The sequence below is a fragment of the Molossus molossus genome, unplaced genomic scaffold, assembly GCF_014108415.1.
Source record: "Molossus molossus isolate mMolMol1 unplaced genomic scaffold, mMolMol1.p scaffold_m16_p_2, whole genome shotgun sequence".
Taxonomy (NCBI): domain Eukaryota; kingdom Metazoa; phylum Chordata; class Mammalia; order Chiroptera; family Molossidae; genus Molossus; species Molossus molossus.
The window spans coordinates 118,993,989-119,017,060 of NW_023425355.1; the positions used below are offsets into that span (position 1 = coordinate 118,993,989).

General features: G+C 36.6%; 1 protein-coding gene and 1 pseudogene across 1 annotated transcript in view; one reads left to right on the top strand and one right to left on the bottom strand.

Annotated features, from left to right (window-relative positions):
• Positions 1-23,072, bottom strand: part of CFAP47 (cilia and flagella associated protein 47) — a 442,571-nt gene that overhangs the window by 415,181 nt on the left and 4,318 nt on the right. The window contains exons 2-7 of the mRNA XM_036270144.1: positions 20,338-20,489; positions 15,185-15,300; positions 6,786-6,924; positions 4,474-4,702; positions 3,767-3,927; positions 1,981-2,108 (exon numbers count right to left, since the gene is read on the bottom strand). Of these exons, the coding sequence (XP_036126037.1) occupies positions 1,981-2,108; positions 3,767-3,927; positions 4,474-4,702; positions 6,786-6,924; positions 15,185-15,300; positions 20,338-20,489 (925 nt within the window). The remainder of the gene's footprint in view (positions 1-1,980; positions 2,109-3,766; positions 3,928-4,473; positions 4,703-6,785; positions 6,925-15,184; positions 15,301-20,337; positions 20,490-23,072) is intronic.
• Positions 16,028-16,257, top strand: LOC118636267 (annotated as a pseudogene).

Sequence of the window (23,072 nt, forward strand, 5' to 3'; positions counted from 1 at the left end):
CTAACCAACTGAGCTACTTGGCCAGGGCTAAGACATATTTTTGAGGGTAGAGCTAACAAATTTTGCTAATGGACTGGATGTAGAATATGAAATTAAACACATGATCAATGATGATGCTAAGGTTTTTGGCCTAAGCAACTGAAGTGATGAAATTGCTACTTCTTGAGACAGGAAAGAATGCAGGAGGGACAGGTGATGGGGAAGCCAGTTCTTTTAGGGGCATGTTAAGTTTGAGATGCCTAGTAGACATCCAAGTGAAAATATCTACTAGGTATTTACAAGTTTAGAGTAAAGATGAAGGAGGAAGCATTGAAGGTTCTAGGTGAAAAGAGAAGGTATGTGATATTAATGTCATACTGTATTGTGAAAAGGTGAATGAATGGAGGAATGCAATAGGAAATGGCAACGAGCTTTAAGGACCCACTTGAGTTTAATGATTATATAAAGTGAAACATCACAGTATGGTTTTGTGTTTTTCTCCATCACAATTAACTTCCCAGGTGCACACATGGAGTTGGCTGAGATTAAAGATTTTCCACTCAGCCACTTTGGAGATGGGCCAAGATGTATTAAGTGTACATGGGAAAAGGTAGCTAAAATAATGGAAATGAAATATAAGCTGGGAAATAACAGAAACATGAACTTTTGGAGAGACTAGAAAGAAGGTAGGAGCTATGAATTGTATGTTCTAATTGGGTGAAAGAGCAGTGTTGCAGAGAGAGCAATGTAACTAGAATCCAAAAAAAAAAAAGGTTTGTATTTCTGCACTGATGCTCTTACTAGCCAATCCTAAACTCAAAATTACCTTTAAGGCAAACCTAGCATCTCCATCTCTAGCCATTCAAAACTAGATCAATTTGCAATCCTTGAACAAATATTCTCTCAATGATCAGCAGTCAGAGCTCAATATCATAAACCATTGCATAATAGTAACAGAGCAATCGATTTCTGCCCTGAGAACACAGTTCAACCCTGCTCAATAATATATATCACTGTACTGACATGCAAATCTTTCAGACTCTTGACTTGCCATGGCTCATCTTTCTGGATTTGATCCCTCATCTGCCTATATCTTTATTTTCTCTTTGATCTGTCTTGTTAAGCTGACCTCCAACTCCTGTTCCATTTTTGTTTATTGCAGCCCATCCAATATAACCTGGGAATGTAGTAAGTGCAATATATCTTGACATGTGGGTTGTAAAGCATATGACCTTATCAATATCCCATAACAGGATACTGAACCCTATTTACCAGAGTTCTAGGTGTTGTTCTTGAACTATTAATATAGATTCTGAGAACTGATGATCTGGTAGAGATAGAATGGGTCATCTGTTCCCATATCAATCTCTAAGAGACAACCTAGGATTACATAGGAAAAGCCAGGTTGGTTTTGTTTTTTGTTGTTCACTACTTAAACTATACATCAGAGAGTTTCAACCTTTTCACCTCATGACACACATAAACTAATTACTAAAATTATTTGGCATACCAAAAAATACATTATACTTTTTGCTGATCTGACAAAAAAATAGGTATAATTTTGATTCATTCACACCGGGCCGCTATTGTTGTGTTGTCTGTTGTCATTTTTTTTATTTGACAATCTAAAGGAATAGAGATTAGTGCTCCTGAATGGTCAGGTATCATATATTTTAAAAATTTGCAGCATACCAGTGTGCCTTCCGCGGCTCACTAGTTGAAAATGGCTGCTCTAGAACATCATGTTTATCTAATGTTATTTAAAAATAATAATTTTCCCAAAATTATCGTTGGAAGATTACTATGTAAATGATTCTAAGGTTGATTTTTTTTTTCTTTACATGCCTCAGAAGACATTTTAAGGTCTCTAAATTGTTTGCATTTTTGTTCTATTCAATTATTATATACTTTTATTATATTGCCTCTACAAGTATTGATGTCCAAACTTTTAAACAATTTAAACTGCTATACATTTGCTGATTACATTCATTTCACACTTACGTTTGACGGTTTTAGAGTTATCATCTCTCAAAAACCCATCCTTACTTCCGACAGAGTCAAATCTTATAAAGACAACATAGTCTTGCCTGTGTGAAGGGTCATTATCCGTTTTACTATCAGCGGCTAGCCTGTAAAAAATTACAATGTTATTTTTAAAGCAAACATAATATACTTGTTACCTCTCACAAGGGAATATCAAGTGAATCCTTAAATCTATTCAAACAGATGAAAGTTCAGGAATAAAAATATGACTGTGATCCATTTTCCAATATTACTGCATAGACATAGAGACTGGCCAAAAGAAGGCCACAAAAGGTAAATACCCAAAAACTGAGTTCATGACAACATTTGCAAGACAAGAGTAATTTAAAAACTAAGTCATCAAGGTGCAACTCCAATGCCACTTTCTATGTAAAGGCTTTTCTTTCTATGCAGAGTTCATTGCTGGCTAAGGACTTTGTTTGATTCTCTAATATAGTCCTTTTTACACCAGGACGTAATTGCACACCTCTGTTACATAACTATTCTTCACGTAAATTAAGCACCTATTGCTAGCCACACTTTTGTTAGAGGAGATCAGGTAATTTGGAGAACAAGATTTGGAGAAAAGGCAAGGAAAAGTGGGAAGAAGAGAAGTGGGACCAAAGAGAGATGGGCTACATCACAGGCCTGCGCACTGGCACTCTTTACTTGCCTTAACTAGAGGTCAGCTTGTTTAGCAGTGGATACTCAAATACGTACACAAAAGGCTGGTGTGAAATGTTACATAAGTGCAAACAGAATGTTGAGAACACATGTAAATAAGACTTTAATTCATACTCATATATATGAGTTTATGCTAGACTCTCAAAGTTACAATGCTACCATCTGTAATATTTTCAACAATATACAGTTTAAAAAATATGTACTTAAATTTCAAAGATTGTATATTAAACAGTCAAACAGATTCACCAAAGAAATTTTCTGTTTGAAGATATGATGAATAAGGCAAGTATAGATTGCATAAATAGAATAATTACTTGATGTACTCCCCTCCTTAACCCAACTCAGTTTTCAGCAAACAACTGGTATCACCAAGGGACTCTACAGCCACAGAAAGGACAGTAACCATTCCTTGCCTTCTCACAAACAAGGGTAAACATATGTACAATTAAATGGGTTATTGCAACACACTACAACCTCTCAAGGGTTGCTGAAATTGCTACTACATATTTAAAACAGCATTTCCAAATATATTTTCAAACTAAATAACCAAACCAAGGGCTCAGAATTGTGAAGAATATCCATTGGCCAAAGTCCTCAAACTCTGTATGAATTTCAGCAACCAACTGTGGTTGATCCCAGCAACTGCTATAGGCTTAATATTCACGATACTCAGTCAGCAAGCATTTTGCCCATACAGGAGCACTGACTACATCCTCTTTGGAGGCACCTAGAACACACTGCATGCCACTGGCCATAACCTGACTATTTCTGCAGGGACAACAAGGTCTTGGTTGCACAGACCGTTTTGAAGCGACAATCCAAAACTATTCAAAATTTCCACTTCTACCACCCCATTTCCACAAGGTCTGGAGAGATTTTTAATTTAACATGAAGTATTGAGAACCATATTTTTAAATATTGGAAATAATATTAAGCGTGTTAGAAATACTTAGAACCATAATAAGAAAAATCTGATTTGTGCCTTCTGACAAGTTTTAATGTTTAAGTCAATCTGATGAGTGTATGGTTAATATTCTCTCCATTAATAAGTAACATCACAATGAAATAAATTTTTGCTTACTTTGGGCTGAAACAAAATGTAATTTTAGTCTTTTGATAAGGTAGTAACCTCCCTTCGTTAGGAACACAGGAGATAAAAGTGGTAATATCTATGTTCCTTATTTGTCTTAAGTAGCTGAGATTGTTTATAGCAACATCTGTTCTTTGTAGAATATTTGTACCCTGTAATATAAAACCAGAAATAAAAGAATATTAAGGCAAAACACTAACAAAATAAAACATTTTAAGAGGTCATAAAATAGTTATAGAAATTCCAGCATCTAGAAGACAGTATGTGTGTCTTTAAAGTAATACACATAAATTTGATCAAGGTATGTCATAAAATTTAAAGAACTTTTAAAAAACTGATGAAAGCAGAAACCTCTCAATTAGCCACTGATTTATAAAAACACTTGTTTGATTTACTTCAGATATATTACTATCAATGTTAGTTTAATTTACTGGACATTTTCAGGTTACTCTTGAAGATACATGAAATGAAATTTTATCTATCTGCGTGTTAAAACATATTTAAAATAATTAAACAATTAAACGGTTTGTTAGGAAGATGGATTGAGAATTAGTTTTCCCATCTTCTCGAGCTAGGCCTTCTTGATCAATAAACCTTTTCTTGCTCTTAAAAAAAAACAACAACAACAGCTTGTTGGTTATTAGTAAGTTCAAAACAATCTGTTTCAAAACAAAGTACCTGGTGTACTATTTACTTACCAATTCTTCTCCAACTGAATCATTTTGTATTATAGCCACCCAATTTATAAGTTCTGGGCTATTATTGTACAGAAGTGCATGTTCCATCTTTGATGTTCCAAAGAAAGTAGAACCAAAGTGTATACATTCCACCTTTTTATTATCATTCATGTTTAACAATTCAATAATCTGCTCAACCACATGAACTTTGATATTCAAGAATATGTCTGGACGACCTTGCAAACTCACTCTATAAGACAATGAATTATACATATATATGTAATTAGCATTCTATATACTCCTTCTCCTAAATATTTACATAAACAGGACTTTGATAAAATCACATTATAATTAAAATTCACAGGCTTAACAGCAGTTCCTTTCACATACGTGGGAGAGACTGTCATGTCCTCTGTCTGAATCTGCACAGTAGAATGGCATATGTGCAACCTAATTCACTGTCTAAACAACAAAGTAGGGAAACAACTGCAGGAACTGACCCCAAGGAGAACTTATTGGTATGTCCATATCACCCATTATTTTATAAATACTAGAGATAGATGGGATAATTTATACCTCTATTTCTAGAATTCTGACATTCTTTTTTAACTCATCCTACTCAACAAGGTACACAAATGGGGAGTATGGGATCATACCCGTCCTAATAACCCAATTCCCTACAAAGTGAAGTATCTCAGCAAAATCCCACTCTTTGCTGAAATGAATATACCTCCCCATAAAACTTCATTTCCCAGATTAATTTGAATTCCCTTTTGAAATTGCCCCCCCCCCCCCGATTTATCTTTCTCCGGCCCAAATGCAATCCTTTTGAATCTCGGCCCATCAAATACCACAAACAACTGACCACTCCACAACCTAAGTCCTTATCTTACACTCTCTGTCACACTGGAGATGGACGATACCATCTCTTGGCACATCTCTCCTCCATACTTTCCTGGTTTTCTTCTAACTTATTCAGACTCTACCTTTTTATTCTTCTAAGACTTGGATATTTTATAAACTCCATGACTAATGGTATTTCTCTCCTACTCTTTCATATTCTATCCTCCTCAAAGTTATTTTCATCACTTCATGCTTCATCGACAACTTATCCACTGACAACCCTCAAGCCAATATACCTAGACCAATTTTTTTTTTCTGGTACTTGGGCTAAGTAACTCTAATAGGCTTCACAGTATGCAAAGCAAATCAATTCCAACATTTCAAAACTGAACTCAGATCTTCTCCCACAGACCTGTCTTTCTCTTTCTTTCTCTTTCTATAACCAGTCACTAAATCTAGTCAAATCTACCTCCATAACATACCTCTAATCTACAGAATTCTCTGCATACTCCCAATTTGTATCTTAGCCGATGCCTTTATCATTTCTCTTTTGCTTTATTATTATAGATTCTAGTCAGGCTAACCATTCCACATCTGTACTCCCTGATTTGTTTTGAACACTGCTATTAGCATGACCTTTCTAAAATGCAAACTAATTAAGACACTTGCATCTTAAAACCTTCTTGAGATTCCACAGCCTTCATAATAAAATCTAAACTATCAGGGCTTACAACTGTTTCTCAAATTTTTTTTTTCAGCTGTGACCTTCAATAGAAAATATATTTTATATTCCAAAGTAGGAAGCACAGACACACACACAGTTATATAAAACAACATTTGCCCTTATTAGGTGAGATGCATTCTGATATTTTCTATTCCTTTGTTTTAATACTGGTGGTACCCTATTGTAGTGATTGCATATCCCACTAATGAACTGAGACATACAGCATTAAATAACACTGTCCTATGAGGTCCTTTACTGGACCCTACACCATTGTTTTCCTGGTCTGATCTCACATCACTCCTTACCGCCATCTCTTTGCCTCTACATTCCTCATATCTCTCAGCATGTAACACTGTCTATTCACCTCTAGGAGTTCAAGTATTCTACTTGCTCTGCCTGAAATCACTCCTCTAACCCACTCTTATCACCAACACTCATCTCCCCCCCCCCACACACACACACACACACATGCTCAGCCCAAATCACGCCACTGCACTTCCTTAGTGGAGCCCTTACTTAATCCACTCCCTCACCCCCACAAAATCCAAACTAGGAACTCCTGTTATGTATACCCAATATGCCATCCTCTGGTTCTCCCCATTTTTGAATCCCTAGTGCTAAGCAAATATTAGAGATTCAGTGAATTAATGCTGGCTGAAAAAACGATGAAGCTAACCCACATCAAAAGATAATAGGCATATCTGAAGAAGGAAACAGGAAAGTATTAATTACTATATTAGAATTAAGAACCATAGTACACACTCACTTTGCCATTTCATTTACAACTCTGGGCTGGTCTGCACAGAAATCCACTTTAACAATCTTTGAGGACTTGGGCTCCACAACACCATCAGTTGGAAAAATGACAATGGGTAATTGGCCCTGGTATTCTGTTTTAAACATACCTGAGGAGAACAAGAGCAGATGGTTTACATCTGGATCTTTACAATAATGCATTCACACTCTTAGTAGGGAACAGACCCATACTAAAGAGTATATGGTCTATTGAAGACCAAGAATTACAACCTTGATTGTAAGTCCAAGTTCTAGGGTCATCAAAGATATGTGAGCCTAGTGTTAGGACTCAATTCTCATCAGTAGCTAAAATATATTATCTGCTTACTATCTTCTGATACTTAAGCTAAGAGCTTTGCATATGGTATTCTATTTAATCCTCATAATGATTCTATGATATAGGTTCAGTCATTACCTCCATTTATAAATAAGGAAATAGAAGCTTAGAAAGGTTGAGTGAGTTATCCAAAGATACACAACTACTATGGTAGATTAGATGGTTGAGCCCAATTCTTTACCCTTCTCTGCATCCTTCCCATTACCCTATCATGGACAAAGTATGTTTTCCTGTCTCTTGACTTTGAACCTGATCATGTGATTTGCTTTGGCCAATAGCATGTGGCTAGAAGTGACAACATGCCAACTCTAACCCCAGATGTTCTCCTGCAGTTCTACCATGAAAAACATTTCTCTTGAATAGCCACTGTCCCTTTGGCCTGTTTCCTAGAATGAGCAAATGTGGAGCACAGCCACCCAGCTGACTCACAGACCTGCAGTAACACAACAGCCCCAACTGATTCAGCTTGAAGCAAAGCCACCCACCTGAGCTCAGCTTAGATCAATCAAGTTCCAGCCAATATGCACACAAATTAAAATTTTAAAAATAAATGCCTTGCCCTGGCCAGTCTGGCTCAGCAGTTAGAGTGTCGGCCTGCGGTCCAGAGAGACCCGGGTTCGGTTACCACTAAGGGCACGTACCTCGGTTGCAGTTTGTCCCCGGCCCTGGTTGGTCATGTGGGTGGCAGCCACTCGATGTGTCCCTTCACATCAATGTTTCTCTCTCTCTCTCTTCCTCTCTCTCCCTCCCGCTCTATCAGAACAAAGGATGGAAAAAATGTCCTCGGGTGAGGATAAAAAAAATAAATAAATAAAAATAAAAATAAAAATAATTGCCTTTTTTTAAGATACAAGAGCTGTGGGGTAGTTTGTTACATAGCAATATTTGACTATTATAGCCAGTAACTAAATAATTGAGTGGGGATTTTCACCTGGATGTTTCTGGTCATAGGTCTCATACTTATACCCACTGCCACTTCTCTACAGATGAATTAATACAGTTCACACAGGGGAAGGACAAAAGGAATGGGTTTCTAGAGTCAAACAGCTTATGAGAAAGACGCTACAGAAATTTCTTCTTCTGAAAGTAAAAATGGTTCATAATTTATGGTTATGTTTGATGCCTATATTAGAGCACACAATTCCTGAGATCAGATACTATCTTTCTCACCTCTGTGGTCCTGGCACCTCACATAGTGCCTAGCACAGAGCTGGGCTCAAAATATGTCCAACAAATACAAACAGCCAGTCACAAGTTTCTTAAATATCATTATATAATATTAACACAAATGAGCATATTGCCAACCTAAACAACTTCGCAAATTCCCAATTCACAGTTTTTTTTTGTTTTTTCATTTATTTATATATTTTTTGTTTTTATTTTTTTTTTTTAAATACGGGAGGGAGAGAAGGAGGAAGAGAGAGAGAGAACAACATTGACATGAGAGAGACACATTGACTGGCCGCCACCCACACAACCCCAACCGGAGCAGGGGACAAACTGCAACCGAGGTACACACCCCAACGGGAACTGAACCTGGGACTCTCTGGTCCGCAGGCCAACGCTCTAATCGCTAAGCCAAACTGGCCAGGGCCCCAATTCACAGTTTTAAAACACATTCGATGACATTTTCTAAAATTATTCATCTAACTTAGGAGAATAAAATATCAACATAATACAAGTACTGAAAACAGACAATAAAACTTTTTTAAGTACAGAAATGACCTGATGGAAAAGGCAAATTCACAGTAAGTTGTTAATCCAATCATTTTAGGGAAGTGCTAAGCATAATATTTAATATTTGTGAGATTATATCCATTTCTAATAAATATTATTGACTCAGTTCTCCAGAAAAAGAGAACTACACGTGTTCAGTTAAGGCTGAGTCAGTGTAATAGTTTCTATGTTGTGACCACTTTGACGTAATTTGACAAGAGTTTAAGTAATGTCTCAAAAGCTTATTCAGGAACAACCCTAAAACCAAAGGAATATTGTTCAGTCTTCTAAATATATTAAAACAATGGGTACACAAACATTACTGTGTCATATATAACTTAAATACCATTAATACTCATGAAACATTTGACTGTTGTACTTTTTAATTGCTAACAACAGGAGCAAGGACATTATCCTAAGAGAAGAGTGTCATTGAAGGAAGAACATTACAGATGAAATTTTGTAATCAAATTTTCATTTCTTTTCAGATATGACACTAGCGAATGTATGAAGAATGAACTGGAAGAAGATAAGAAGAGACTTCAGAAAAATAATATGGGTTGGTGTAATTACTAGGCAAGAACAGCTGATGGTCTGTTGTAGAGAAATGGCAATGGGACAGAGAAAAGTAGAATTACTCACCTAATCAGGAAGTGAAGAGATAGGATTTAACAACTGACTAACATGGTAGGAGGTGGAAAAAAAAGGGAGGTCTCACCCTGGCCAGTATGGCTCAGCAGTTAGAGCGTCGGCCTGCGGTCCAGAGAGACCCAGGTTCGGTTCCTGCTAAGGGCACGTACCTCAGTTGCAGTTTGTCCCTGGCCCTGATTGGGCTGTGTGGGTGGCAGCCACTTGATGTGTCCCTTTCACGTGGATGTTTCTCTCTCTCTCTCTCTCCCTCTTCCTCTCTTTCCCTCCCTCCCACTCTATCTGAACAAAAAATGGAAAAATGTCCTTAGGTGAGGATTAAAAAAAAGGGGGTGGTCTCAAAGATTTTACCAAGTTTTTTTACTTTCCCAAATACATGGTGGTGATATTTAATGAAAAAGAGAAAAGGGTAAGTTTTGGGGAGAAGCTGAGGAATTTAGTTTTAGACATGTTAAATTTGAGGAATTTGAAGGAAATACAAAGAATTGTCTAGACTTCAGCGAAGTAACAGGAATTGAAGTGATTACCTAGGGAAAATGTGTTTACAGAGGAGACATTAGGGTCCATGGCAAATCCTAAGGAACACTCACATTTAATGTCCAAAAAAAAAATGGACATCAGTCCACAAAAGATAATTAAAGAACAGGGAGGCAATAGAAAAAGAATAAGTCTGCCCTGGATGGTTTGGTTCAGCAGTTAGAGCATCAGCCCAAGGACCAAAGGGTTGAGGGTTCGATTTCTGGTCAAGGGCACGTACCTGGGTTTTGTATTTGATCCCTGGCCCTGGTCAGGGTCATGCAGGAAGCAACTAATCATTGTGCCTCTTTCACATGGATGCTTCTCTCTCTCTCTCTCTCTCTCTCTCTCTCTCTCTCTCTCTCTCTCCCCCGCCCTCCCTTCCACTCTCTCTATAAATCAGTGGAAAAATATCTTAAGAAATTAATATCTTGATAATTAAGGGAGAAAAAGAGTAATTCTAACATCAGGAGTGAATATTTATTGAAGACTTAATATATGTCAGAGAGTATGCCAAGCATTTTATTAATCACCACCACAATTGTAGAGGGCAGGCACTATGTGTTTCTCTAATGTATAAGTGAGGCTATGAATGTTTGGAAAGTGAGAATTCCTCACCTAGGGCCTCCCTGTCAGTAAATATTGTAACCAAGATTTGGGCCCTAGAAGACCTCACTCCAGGACCTGAGTAACTATTAACCATTATTTTATATAGGAGAGTGAGGGGTCGTAGAAGCCAAAGTTTACATATTTTTCAGGAAGATGGCAGTGTTTCTTAGGGTATGTTCCTAGAAGTGGGATCACTGGGTCAAATGGAAGTTTAATTTTTAATTTTTTGAGGTAACACCATATTGTTTTCCACAGTGGCTGCACCAGTCTGCATTCCCACCAGCAGTGTACTAGAGTCCCCTTTTCTCCACACCCTCGCCAACACTTGTTGTTTGATGATTTGTTGATGGCGGCCATTCTGACAGGTGTGAGGTGATATTTCATTGTTGTTTCATTTGACCCAGTGATCCCACTTCTAGGAATATACCCTAAGAAGCCTGAAACACCAATAAGAAAGAATATATGTGCCCCCATGTTCATAGCAGCACTATTTACAATAGCTAAGATCTGGAAACAGCCCAAGTGTCCATCAGTAGACGAATGGATAAAAAAGCTGTGGTACATATACACAATGGAGTACTATGCAGCTGTAAGAAAGAAAGATCTCTTATCCTTTGAGACGACATGGAGGGACCTGGAAAGTATCATCCTAAGTGAAACAAGCCAAACAGAGAAAGATAAGTATCATATGATCTCACTGATTTGTGGAATATAATGAACATAACAGTCTGAGGAATGGGACAGTCCCAGAGACATGGAAGTGGGGTACAGACTGACAATCCCTAGAAGAGGGGGTGGTGGTGGAGAGATAAACCACAGAACTTATATTCATGTATGCATGAACAAAGGTCATGGACAACAAAGCTGGGGACAGGAGGGGGAGGGGAATCAGTGGGGGGAAAAGGAGAAGCATCTGTAACAAAAATAAATAAAGTAATTTAAAAAAAAGAAAATGGCAGTGGCCAACTGTGCCAAATGTTGCTAATAAACTGTGTAAAATAAACACATGGACTTGTCCACTGATGAGACTTAGGAGCGAGCATGGGATGTGAGAATAATACCCACAGCTGTGGCTGAGATGAGGGGTCTTCTGCACAAACCTGTATGATTTTTTGAATCAGAATTGATCTGTCTTCTCTAGAAAAGCAGTTTAGGCACTGGGCAGTGAAATATACATTATTACTTTGCCTTCCTCCAAAATACAGGTAGTCTGCGTTTTACAGGATGCTACTGAAAATCAACAGTTACATACCCAAGGCCATTGTTATTTGCTCTGTATGCTTTTTTCTCCCCATAAATTTCCTTGGGTCTAAGCACAGCAAAATGTACCAGTCTCTACCTGTCTCCAAATGACTAAGTTTTGGAGACTTTCAGAATGGTCATATGTGATTAAATGGGTTACTTCTGAAATCACCTTTCATTGAAAGCTTCATGGTTCTTTACTGAAACTCGAAGAGATGACTGAACCAAATCAATTAAACAAAAGTTTATTGAACGTCTGTTATATGTTCAGCATGGTATTATGCATGAAAAGCATATTGGGATTTCATAGCATCAGTTTCCAAGAAAATAAAAATATTCATTGAGAATAAGTAACCGGTGCTTCTCTGAGTAGTTAGGGAGGATCTCAAGGACCACACATGGGGGCTGGGTTCAATTTAGCAAATTTCCTGATTTACAGATGATGCCAGGCTTTTCCAGGCAGTGAAGTAGAGAGATGATGCTGACGATCAGGGAAAGGGGGAGAGTGGGCATTAAGAGCAAAAGAAAGGTCATATATTTTGTGCCAAATGACCCAAATAAACCTAAAGGATGATGAGTTCTAACGTAGCGGTTCAAACTCAGAAATGGTGTGTAAAGATCTCACTAGGGACTTTAAAGACTGTTCTACATCATATAGCTGTAGTAGAAAAAGTCTACTCAAATATTCAAGAATACTGAGGGGAAGAGGTAAATGATTGCAATTCAAGGCAAGCTAAAATAACAATGTTTTTCTCAATTTTCAAAGATAACTGAGAAACAATAAAATCCTAAGTGAGAACATGGAATTCACCAGCTCACAAAGTACTAATAGTAAAGACATCTTAAAGACTGAACTGTATCTTTTCAAAATGAAAAGGTAAGTGCTACTTTGCACAGTCAGGAGTGAACTTTGGAAACATTCTTATAAAGGGTCAGAAAACAAAATGTTCAAAGATCATTTGGCTAAATCCATGGAGGGATATTTCATAATGGGCTTTAAAAACAAAACATCATTGCCCTAGCCAGTTTATCTCAGTAGTTAGAGCGTCAGCCTGCAGAGTCGCAGGTTTGATTCTGGTCAAGGGCATGTACTTCGGTTGCAGTTCAGTCCCTGGCACTGGTTGGGGTTGTGCAGTAGGCAACCAATCGATGTGTCTCTTTCACATTGATGTTTCTCTCTCTCTCTCCCTCCCACTCTGTCTGAAAATAAATGGAAAAATACCCTTGGGTGAGGATTAAAAATAATAAATAAACAAACCTCATGAAGTTGTAACACAGATAAACTTTGGGGTTTACAAAACCAAAGATAATAACCAAAATGACACCACCAAAGAGTGTAAACAAAGCTGTACAAATCATGAACCTGCTGAGTGTAGCTTTTTATGTCCTCTTAAGTATACATATGTTTGTAAACTTTTGATCTTTGACTCTAAAACTATAAACTATTTGTCACATAAAATCCTTTTTTTAAATTTATTAAAATCATCTTTGGTTGCTGAATCTATTTTCTGCATAAGTGTTTTTCTTCAAGAAAATACAACTGTTCTTTTCATGAATATTTATATATTGTACGTGTAGGTAATAAGGACTTTATGACACTTTACAGGCACTTGCTGTGAATATAAAACATACTATCAATTTCAGTAATGGTGGAAAAAATAATATTAAACCACAAGACTGAGGGACGAAGTCAACACTAAGAAAATGTGTTTCGTTGATAACGTTTTGTTTGTAAACTAATAGTAATTAACATTTCACAGTTCTCAATTATAATTTACCAAATGTAGTAGTCACTACAAATACTACGCACACAGAAAACATTAATAAAATACTAAAAGTCAATGTAGATTACTTTTCCTAAAATGGACTGACCCAGGTCTGAGACTTAATTTTATTTATTTTATTAAGTAAAATAATATTAAATATTCAATTTAAAAACATATATTATTTTTTACTTACAAAGACCTTTTATATGTAATAAAACTGTACAATTTGGTGAGATTTTAGAATAAAGAAAGGATATGATCAAAACTTGGAAGGATTTGTCATGGACAACTGTTAAGAGGGATTTTTGGAAAGTAAAATAATAAAAATAAATTCTCTCAATTACATATCATTGCTCTAAAATACAACCTGAGAGTCTAAAAAACCACAGAGCCCACAATCACTTGCCATGAGAGACTCTATCCTTAATACTGGAGTCAGAACACATATGAGCTTAATACTCTACCATCCCACAAGCACCAAAAATTCAATCACAAAAACCGAAAGTATGGAAAGCAAAATGAGCATCATTCAATGAGGACCAATTATCAGTTTTATTTGTTTATACACAAAGAAAATATCAGTAAAGTGACAGACTGCCTTTGTCTTCTTAATTCCCACTGCTCAATCAAGCAGCCCCAGAGAACATCCTCACTTAGTGTAAGACAGGTTTGGATTTAAGACTTGGTTTATGTATCCAACAAGCAGTCTCAGAGAGAAATGTCTTCCCTGTGTGGATCTAGACCTTATTTCCGCTGGGCAGATATGACAGCCTTGCCACCCCTGTTCCTGACCATCCAATGAGAATAAGAGATAAGTGATTTTATGCCTAATGAATACCATCAATGAAGAGTGTGCTTGAGCACATACACATACACCTTTATGTAAACTCTTAGGTCACAGAAAGAATCTCCAGAAATAATCCAGTCTGGAGAAGAGAGAAGTGTTATTCTTTCAACAAAAAGTTAGTAAGAGCCTTCTAGCGACCATGTGTGAATTCAAAGTTGAATACAATAGAGAAAAAAACAAATACTAATTGAGTGCCTATGATAAGTACCATATTTCAACCTTAAGTACGTACATAATTAACCGCAGTACATTTTATTAGCCACAGTCTATAAATGAGGAATATCAAGATCAATGTCCTTAAGGATACTTGTACCAGGCCATTCAGCTAGTAAGTCACTACACCCTGATTATCTCTCTCAATTACTCTAAGGACTATGTCAATTCCATAACACCATCCTGCCTTTTATCATCAATCATCAGGTTGATCACTAGTCATCTGAGAGTCAGGTTGGGTTCATCAGAATCATAAGTAGGTGGATTCATCTTTCCTGAATAATTGCCTATTAGTTTTTTACAGTTAAACCTATTCGAGGGCTTTCAGTTTTGAGTTTTCAAAAGATAGACATTTGTGAGGTGGCGGGGGGTGGGGGGAGTGAATCAGAGAATCCATTAATTATACAAGGTATATTTCCAAATAGTACCAACTTTATTCCAAAAGTGTAAGTTCATTTATACGACAAAGTATTTACCTGGAGCCTTGCCACGGTTAATGATACTAATCTCTTTACAATGCACTTTACTACTGGCAACCACAGTGCCAAAATTAACTTCTGTCCCCATTTCCAATTTACAGGATGGAATCAACCTAGGAGAGAAAAGAGGACCGACCATATAATGAATTTTAACAATTAAAACGTTGTGGTTAAATCTATAGGGACATATATAAAAACACAAACACAAGATATTTTTGTCTTAACTTCTTTTTTTTTTTAGTCCTTACCTGAGGATATGTTTATTGATTTGAGAGAGAGAGAGAGAGAGAGAGAGAGAGAGAGAAACATCTATGTGAGAAGGAAACATTAATTGATTGCCTCCAGTACCCTGACTAGGGATTGAACCCACAACCTACATATATGCCCTGATCAGGAATTGAACCCGCAACCTTCTGGTGTGCAGGACGAGGCTCCAACCAACTAAACCACTGGGCCAGGGCTGTCTTAACTTCTTAAAAGATATTTCAGTTTCTTTCCAGGTCTACTGGTGGCACATCTGTCAGTAAAAGGAATTGTGAAATAAAGACATGACAAGATAGTGAGACATTCTTAGCAAAGAAATCAAACTGTATGCATCTAAGTACATTGCATATCCTCTCAAGTACACACCTTGAGAGGCTATCCACATGTCTCAATGTTTTTGTTGCTTAAAACACATTTGGAACTCTGTTTTGGAATCTCCACCCAAGCCTATAAAATTACATTCTTTTGACCCTCCTCAAAAAGGGTAAAACAGGAGCCCTGCCCCTTGCTTCGCTGCCCCGCCATCTAACTCTGCGGACCCACTGGCGACAAACCTGCCCCGCTCTCGTGTGGACCATGTCTGGTTCCTCCAGTGTCACCGCTATGAAGAAAATGGTTCAACAGCTCTGGCTGGAAGCCGGGCTCAACCGCGTGAAAAGTTTCCCAGGTAGCTGCAGATTTTAAACAATTCTGTCTGCAGAATGCTCAACATGACCCCCTAATAACCAGAGTATCTTCAAGTACCAATCCCTTCAGACCCCAGAAAGTCTGTTCCTTTTTGTAGTGAAATGAATCTTTGAAGGTGTTCTAAGGACTTTTCTTGAACCGATGACTATTCTAAGAGTTATTAAATTGGAAGCCTGTATAAAATACTTATCTTATAATGTGCCATACTATACTATTTAGTCTGCTTTTCTCAGTCCTTAACATCTACCTCTCTGAATTTTCATGAATTTCTGTTCCACAAGGGTGATTATTTTATATACACTGGCAGCAGCATACAAATAAAATACTTAGTATAAAATAAAAGGGAGGGTAAAACAGACCTTAACAAAGTAAAGTAGTTTGGATGATGCCAAATCTGATTAAATTTAAAAAGGTAGGATGCTATAATATCATTTAGGGACTAAAACAAGGTCTAAGTACAAAAAGATACAATTGATTTTTCATGAGTGTGTTTGATTTAAAGGGCTCACTGCAGCCTATCTGTAGCTTATGTTTTCATACATGTTTAAAAAATTCATTATAACCCAGCTGGTGTGGCTCAGTGGACTGAGCGTCGTCCCATGGACTGAGGTCCTGGTTCAATACTCAGTCAGGGCACGTGTCCAGGTTGCAGGCTCGATTTCCAGTAGGGGGTGTGCAGGAGGCAGCCTATCAATGTATCTCTCTCAAATAGATGTTTATATCTCTCCCTTCCTTTCTTTCTAAAAAAAAAATCAATAAAAGCCCTGGCCAGTTTGGCTCAGCGGTTAGATCATCAGCCTGCGGACCAGAGAGTCCTGGGTTCGGTTCCTGCTAAGGGCATGTACCTTGGTTGCAGTTTGTACCTGGCCCCGGTTGGGGTCATGTGGGAGGCAGCCACTCGATGTGTCTCTCTCACATCGATGTTTCTCTCTCTCTCTTCCCCCCTCTCTCCCTCCCACTCTACCTGAAGATAAATGCAAAAATGTCCTCGAGGATAAAAAAAAAATTAATTAATTAATTTAAATAAATAAATAAATTATAAATTATATAAAAAAACAATAAAAATATATTAAAAATAAATAAATAAATAAATAAAAATCTATTATAATCCTAATACATGTTTCATAGATATATTTTATATTTGGATAGTAACTTATAGGTTAAAAAGCATCATTAAGTATATTATCCTGTTTGATACTAAAACATTCCTGAAAGGTTAGTAAATATTATTATGGCTCCTATGTTACAGATGAAAAGCCAAAGACTTAAAAAACCTAAATAATTTATCAAAGGAATGATCTGAATATAATGTTGGTGAATTTAGCCTTGGATCCATTTTGTTTGACTCAAGTACATTGCCCTTACAAACCTAACAATGTTAACAGCACCAATTATAAGTATAGTAATAACTGACCATTAGAGTCCTTAGGTTATGTGCCAGAAACATGAATTAAGTAATTTATTTCAGCCCTGGCCGGTTTGGCTCAGCGGTTAGAGCGTCGACCTGCGGTCCGGAGAGACCCGGGTTCGGTTCCCGCTAAGGGCACGTACTTCGGTTGCAGTTTGTCCCCGGCCCTGGTTGGTCGTGCGGGTGGCAGCCACTCAATGTGTCCCTTTCACGTCGATGTTTCTCTCTCTCTTCCTCTCTCTCCCTCCCACTCTATCTGTACAAAAAATGGAAAAATGTCCTCAGATGAGGATTAAAAAAAAAAAAAATTAAGTAATTTATTTCACATAGGATATATCTCTTGACTATTTGTATGTCCTGTTTGGAGAGGTGTCTATTTAGGTCCTCTGCCCATTTTTTAAATTTATATTTATATAATTTGTAAAAATTTTAAAAATGTGGATTTATGATTACAGTAAATCTATTTATATACATATTTGTATACATACTGAACACATGTATTCACATGTACATATACATACATATGCATAAATTATACACAAATTTACATACATAGTTAATTGCTGGTTATCAATAAAAAGCTTCTAAACATAAAAATGTAATAATTTAGGATAGGGTGCTATGGTGAGAAATGAAATGGAAATACAAATTTGGAGGAAAATCATGAGGTAAAATTTTCAACTACTACAAAATTACTATGTTACTTCTATTTTACTGGCCAGATCTGAAAGAGGCATGTAACTATCTTTTATAACATTTCTTATATATGAGCAATTCTATTCAAACTCATAACAAAAAAACTTAGAAATTTTTAAATGTGCAAGAGGTATATAATTTTTAGGATTACATGGGGAAAAATGTGTTCAAAAGTCACTGATTCTATCATTTCTCTACTAGAGCACTTTAGGAACACAAGGTAATACAAACTTCTGGTTTCCAGATTGCATACATCCATGTTCTTCCCCACTAAACACAACTACAAACCCTACAAATGATACAAAAGGCAAGCAAAGGAGAATAGTGAAAGTTGGTGAGAAGTTAGAGCGGGCTGGTTTGGAACCAAGGACTGGAGGAACAACATGAAAATGCAAATTAAAGCTAAAATGTGACTCTGGTATTGGAATGGTGAACATTATAAAACAGTGACATAAACAACTGCCAAGAAAGATGCAGAAAAACAGATTGCTCATGCATTGCTCACTGGAATGTAAAATGGTCCAGCCACTCTAAAAGCCATTTGAAATTTTCTTCTAAATGAAACATGCAACTACTATATGACCCAGCATATGAAAATAAAAATGTATTTTCATACAAAACTTGAACATGAATGTTCATAGCAGTTTTGTTTGTAAGAGCCAAAAATTGGAATCAGCCCTGACACCCTTCGACAGGTCAGTGGTTAAACAAACTGTGGTACCGTGGACTAGTACTCAAGAATTAAAAAAAAAAAAAGCCAACTATTGATACATTCAAAAACTTGGTTGCATCTCCAGGGAATTTTGCTGTGAAAAAGGTCAATCCCCAAAAGTTATATAACATATTTGAGATGAAAAAAGTTTAGAAATGGAAGACAGATTAGTGGTTTCCAATTGAGGAATGGTGTTTGTGAGGCAGAAGGGAGGTGGGTGTGGTTATAAAAAGTAACAGGAGGAATCCTAGTGGTATTGGAACTGCTCAGTATCTTGACTGTGGTGGTAGATACAAAATCCTGCACAGGTAATAAAATTGGATAGAATTTAAAAGCTTACACACACACAAGTTTAAGGAAGGTTGTGGCAACCTGAATACAATAGATGGATTGTTCAATGTAAATTTTCTAGTTGTGGTATTATCCCATTGTTTTGCAAAATGTTACCATTGGGGGAAACTGGTGGAAATGCACAAGAAATTATTTGTTATAACTGCAGGTGAATCTTCAATCATCTGAATTTTTTAAAAACAGAAACATAGCAAGCTCACTAGCTACATCTCCCTTCAGCCCTGTCCACCACATGTTAAGGGTGTAGTGCTGTCCTTACATTACAACTCTGGTGAGCAGCTGGCCTCTGATGAAAGAGGGCATGCTATGGGAATAAGACAAAATCTGTTTTCTAAAGCAGAAGCATCTTCAACACTTCTCTCCATATACAGCACAAACAAGCATATCTGGATGCTAGTCATAGGTATGTCAATGTGCAGAATGGGCCCAAAATGACTCTACTTAAAATGTAAAATGTAATTTAAATATTTGTAATAGGTTAATAGCTTGGCCATTTCCTAATATGTATCAACTGTTTGATTCCTATGCAGAATGGGATGGTGTGCAAAATCAGAACTTCTCAACAACACAGATAACCCAGATAATTGCAGATCTAAATTTAGTTTAGTTTATAAAAATGGAAAAAAAAAAGAAAAAAAATTGAAAGGCATATGTCTAATACTAAAATCATATTAATATTTCAATATTAATTATGCAGCTGGTAGACAGATAGAGCTTTCTTTACTAAGTCTTTCTGTCTAAAGGTACCAAAAATATGGAGAAAATAAAATAGGATGTGAGATAAAAAAAAAAAAAACACATGCAATTGTTGAATGTTTTTAATTTATCTTAATAAAAAATAATACCAGCAAACTAGTTTTCATTTGTTCTGAATCACAATTTGCTAAAAATCTGTCCTTTAAGTTCAGTTGTAAAGAAACTATAGACACAACAAACCCGTTTTAGGCAGGGAATATAAAGAATATTACTTTGACCCTAATTTTTATTTGAAGAGTGCTCAGAATGTCAGCATGAAATATGAAGAATACATACCCAACAAGAGGAACCTCTATTGCTTTGTTTCCTACTGCAATACGTAGTTGGTCAAAAGTGTCTTCATTTTTATTAGGATGATATTCCACTATAGCTGTCGTTTGAAGTCCAGAAGCAAGTTCTTTATCCACATTTGACAAAAGCAGTTTAAACTTCAATGGGAGCAAAAAATCAAATTACACATCTTAACTCTTAATAAGGAAATAATATGAGCAACTGTAGTTAGGAATGTACATTATTTCAAGAGCTACATCAAGACACAGGCAATATTTCTGCCCTAGAGGCAAAGACTTACTGACTATATTTACACCTATGAAATTCTAGATCCTTCAGATATACTTTCAATGGTACGGACTACTAAAACAGACAAAGCGTCAGTTGAGACATATGTCTATGCTGAGGGGTAATTAAAAATAGAAATAAAGGAAGACCAATCTAATAAAAATGTTGTTCAATCATGTATACATGCATAATACTTTCATGCATACATATATAGATATACACACACACACACACACACAGCATTTTATATACTTTCCACATGGAAACTCAGACTTTATAATTTGGAGGAAATGTAAAAAAGAAATATGCCAAAAGGGAAAAAGAAAAACACTTTTGTCCTTTTCAAATATTTGTTAGACTCTAGGAAAAAAATTAAGGGGCAAACAGAAGAACTGCTATCTGTTGAGAACTTACAATAGGTCAAACATTCTACATCTCAATGCACTTCTATAGTCCTGTAAGGCTGATATTATGGCTCCCAGCATATAGGTGAGGAAACTGGAACCTGTAGAGTGCAATCACTGTCTAAGGTCACTCAGGCAGTGAGCATTTAAAACACACATCTCTCTGCCCCTGAACCTTAAGCTCTTGCCCCACAACTAGAGATAGTGCTTCTCCTGAATATATAATCTCTTTAAGGAAGCAGACTATATGCCCCTTGAAAGTTAAATAATATAAGCCAGGGACTAATTAAGTAGCATATGAGTGATGTAGTCATAAATATCATGAAAATCCTCAAGAGAACATGATTAAAAACGTTGGGCTAAGAAGAAGTGCACTTGGCCAAGGCTTAGAGATGGATGTAAAAGGTGGAGAAGTAAGAAAGGTGTTCCCTGTGGGGGCAGCAATATCTCAAACACAAGCAGAGAAAAGAATAAGCAAAATAATCGCTTAGCTGGCAGGTAATAAGCTAGCTTGACTGGGCAAAGAGCTTCAATCTGTAGCAATGTAGGTTCTGTTGAAATGAATTGTTCAACAAAATCCTCAACAAAATCTTAGCAAATCAAATCCAGCAATATATTAAGAAAATTATATACCATGACCAAGTGGGATTTATTCCAGGGATGCAAGGGTGGTACAATATTTGTAAATCAATAAATGTGATGCATTACATAAACAAAATGAAAGATAAAAATATGATCACATCAATAAACACTGAAAAAGCATTTGACAAAGTCCAGCATCCATTTTTCATAAAAACTCTCAGCAAAATGGGAATAAAAGGATCATGTCTCAACATAATAAAGCCCATTTATGACAAATCTACAGCCAAGATCACACTCAATGGGCAAAAACCAAAAGCATTTCCCTTAAGAACAGGAAGAAGACAGGGATGTCCACTTTCACCACTCTTATTTGATATAGTACTGGAAGTCTTAGCTACAACAGTCAGACAAGAGGGAAAAATAAAAGGGATTCAAATTAGAAAGGAAGAAGAAACTGTCATTATTCGCAGATGACATGAAATTGTATATAGAAAACCCTAAAGACTCCATCAAAAAACTACTAAATTTGCCCTGGCCAGTTTGGCTCAGTAATTGGAGCGTCAGCTCGTGATCTAGAGAGCCGGGGTTTGGTTCCCGCTAAGGGCAGGTACCGTGGTTGCAGTTTGTCCCCGGCCCCAGTTTGGGTTGTGTGGGTGGTGACCGCTCGATGTGTCTCTCTCACATCAATGTTTCTCTCTCTCTCTCTCTCTCTTCCTCCCTCTCTCCCTCTCACTCTATGAATGCAGGAGGTGTCCTCAGGTGAGAATTAAAAAAAAAAAAAAAAAAACTACTAAATTTAGTAAATGAATTTGGCAAATTAGCAGTATATAAAATCAACATCCAGAAATCATTGGCATTTTTATACATCAATAATGAACACACAGAAAGAGAAATTAAAAATAAATAAAAAAATCACATTTACCATCGCAGCAAAAAAAATTAAGATACCTAGGAATAAACTTAACCAAAGAAGTAAAGGACCAGTTCACAGAAAACTACAGGACATTGAAAAAAAATTTTTGAGGAAGATATAAAAAAAGTGGAAGCATATACCTTGTTCATGAAGATATAAAAAAAGTGGAAGCATATACCTTGTTCATGGATTGGAAGACTTAACATCATTAAAATAGCCATACTACCTAAAGCCATCTATAGATCCAATGCAATCCCTATTAAAATACCAATGACATATTTCACAGACCTATAACAAATACTCCAAAAGTATTTTGAAACCAAATAAGACCCCAAATAGCCACAGAAATCTTGAAAAAGAACAAAGTAGGAGGGATCACAATACTGGATATATCAGGTTATACTACAAAACCACTATAATCAAAACAGCTTGGTACTGGCACAAGATCAAGCATATAGATCAATGGAACAGAACAGAGAACACATAAAGTGACCCAAGATATCATGCTCAATAAATATTTGACAAAGGTGGCAAGAGCATACAATTGGAGTAAA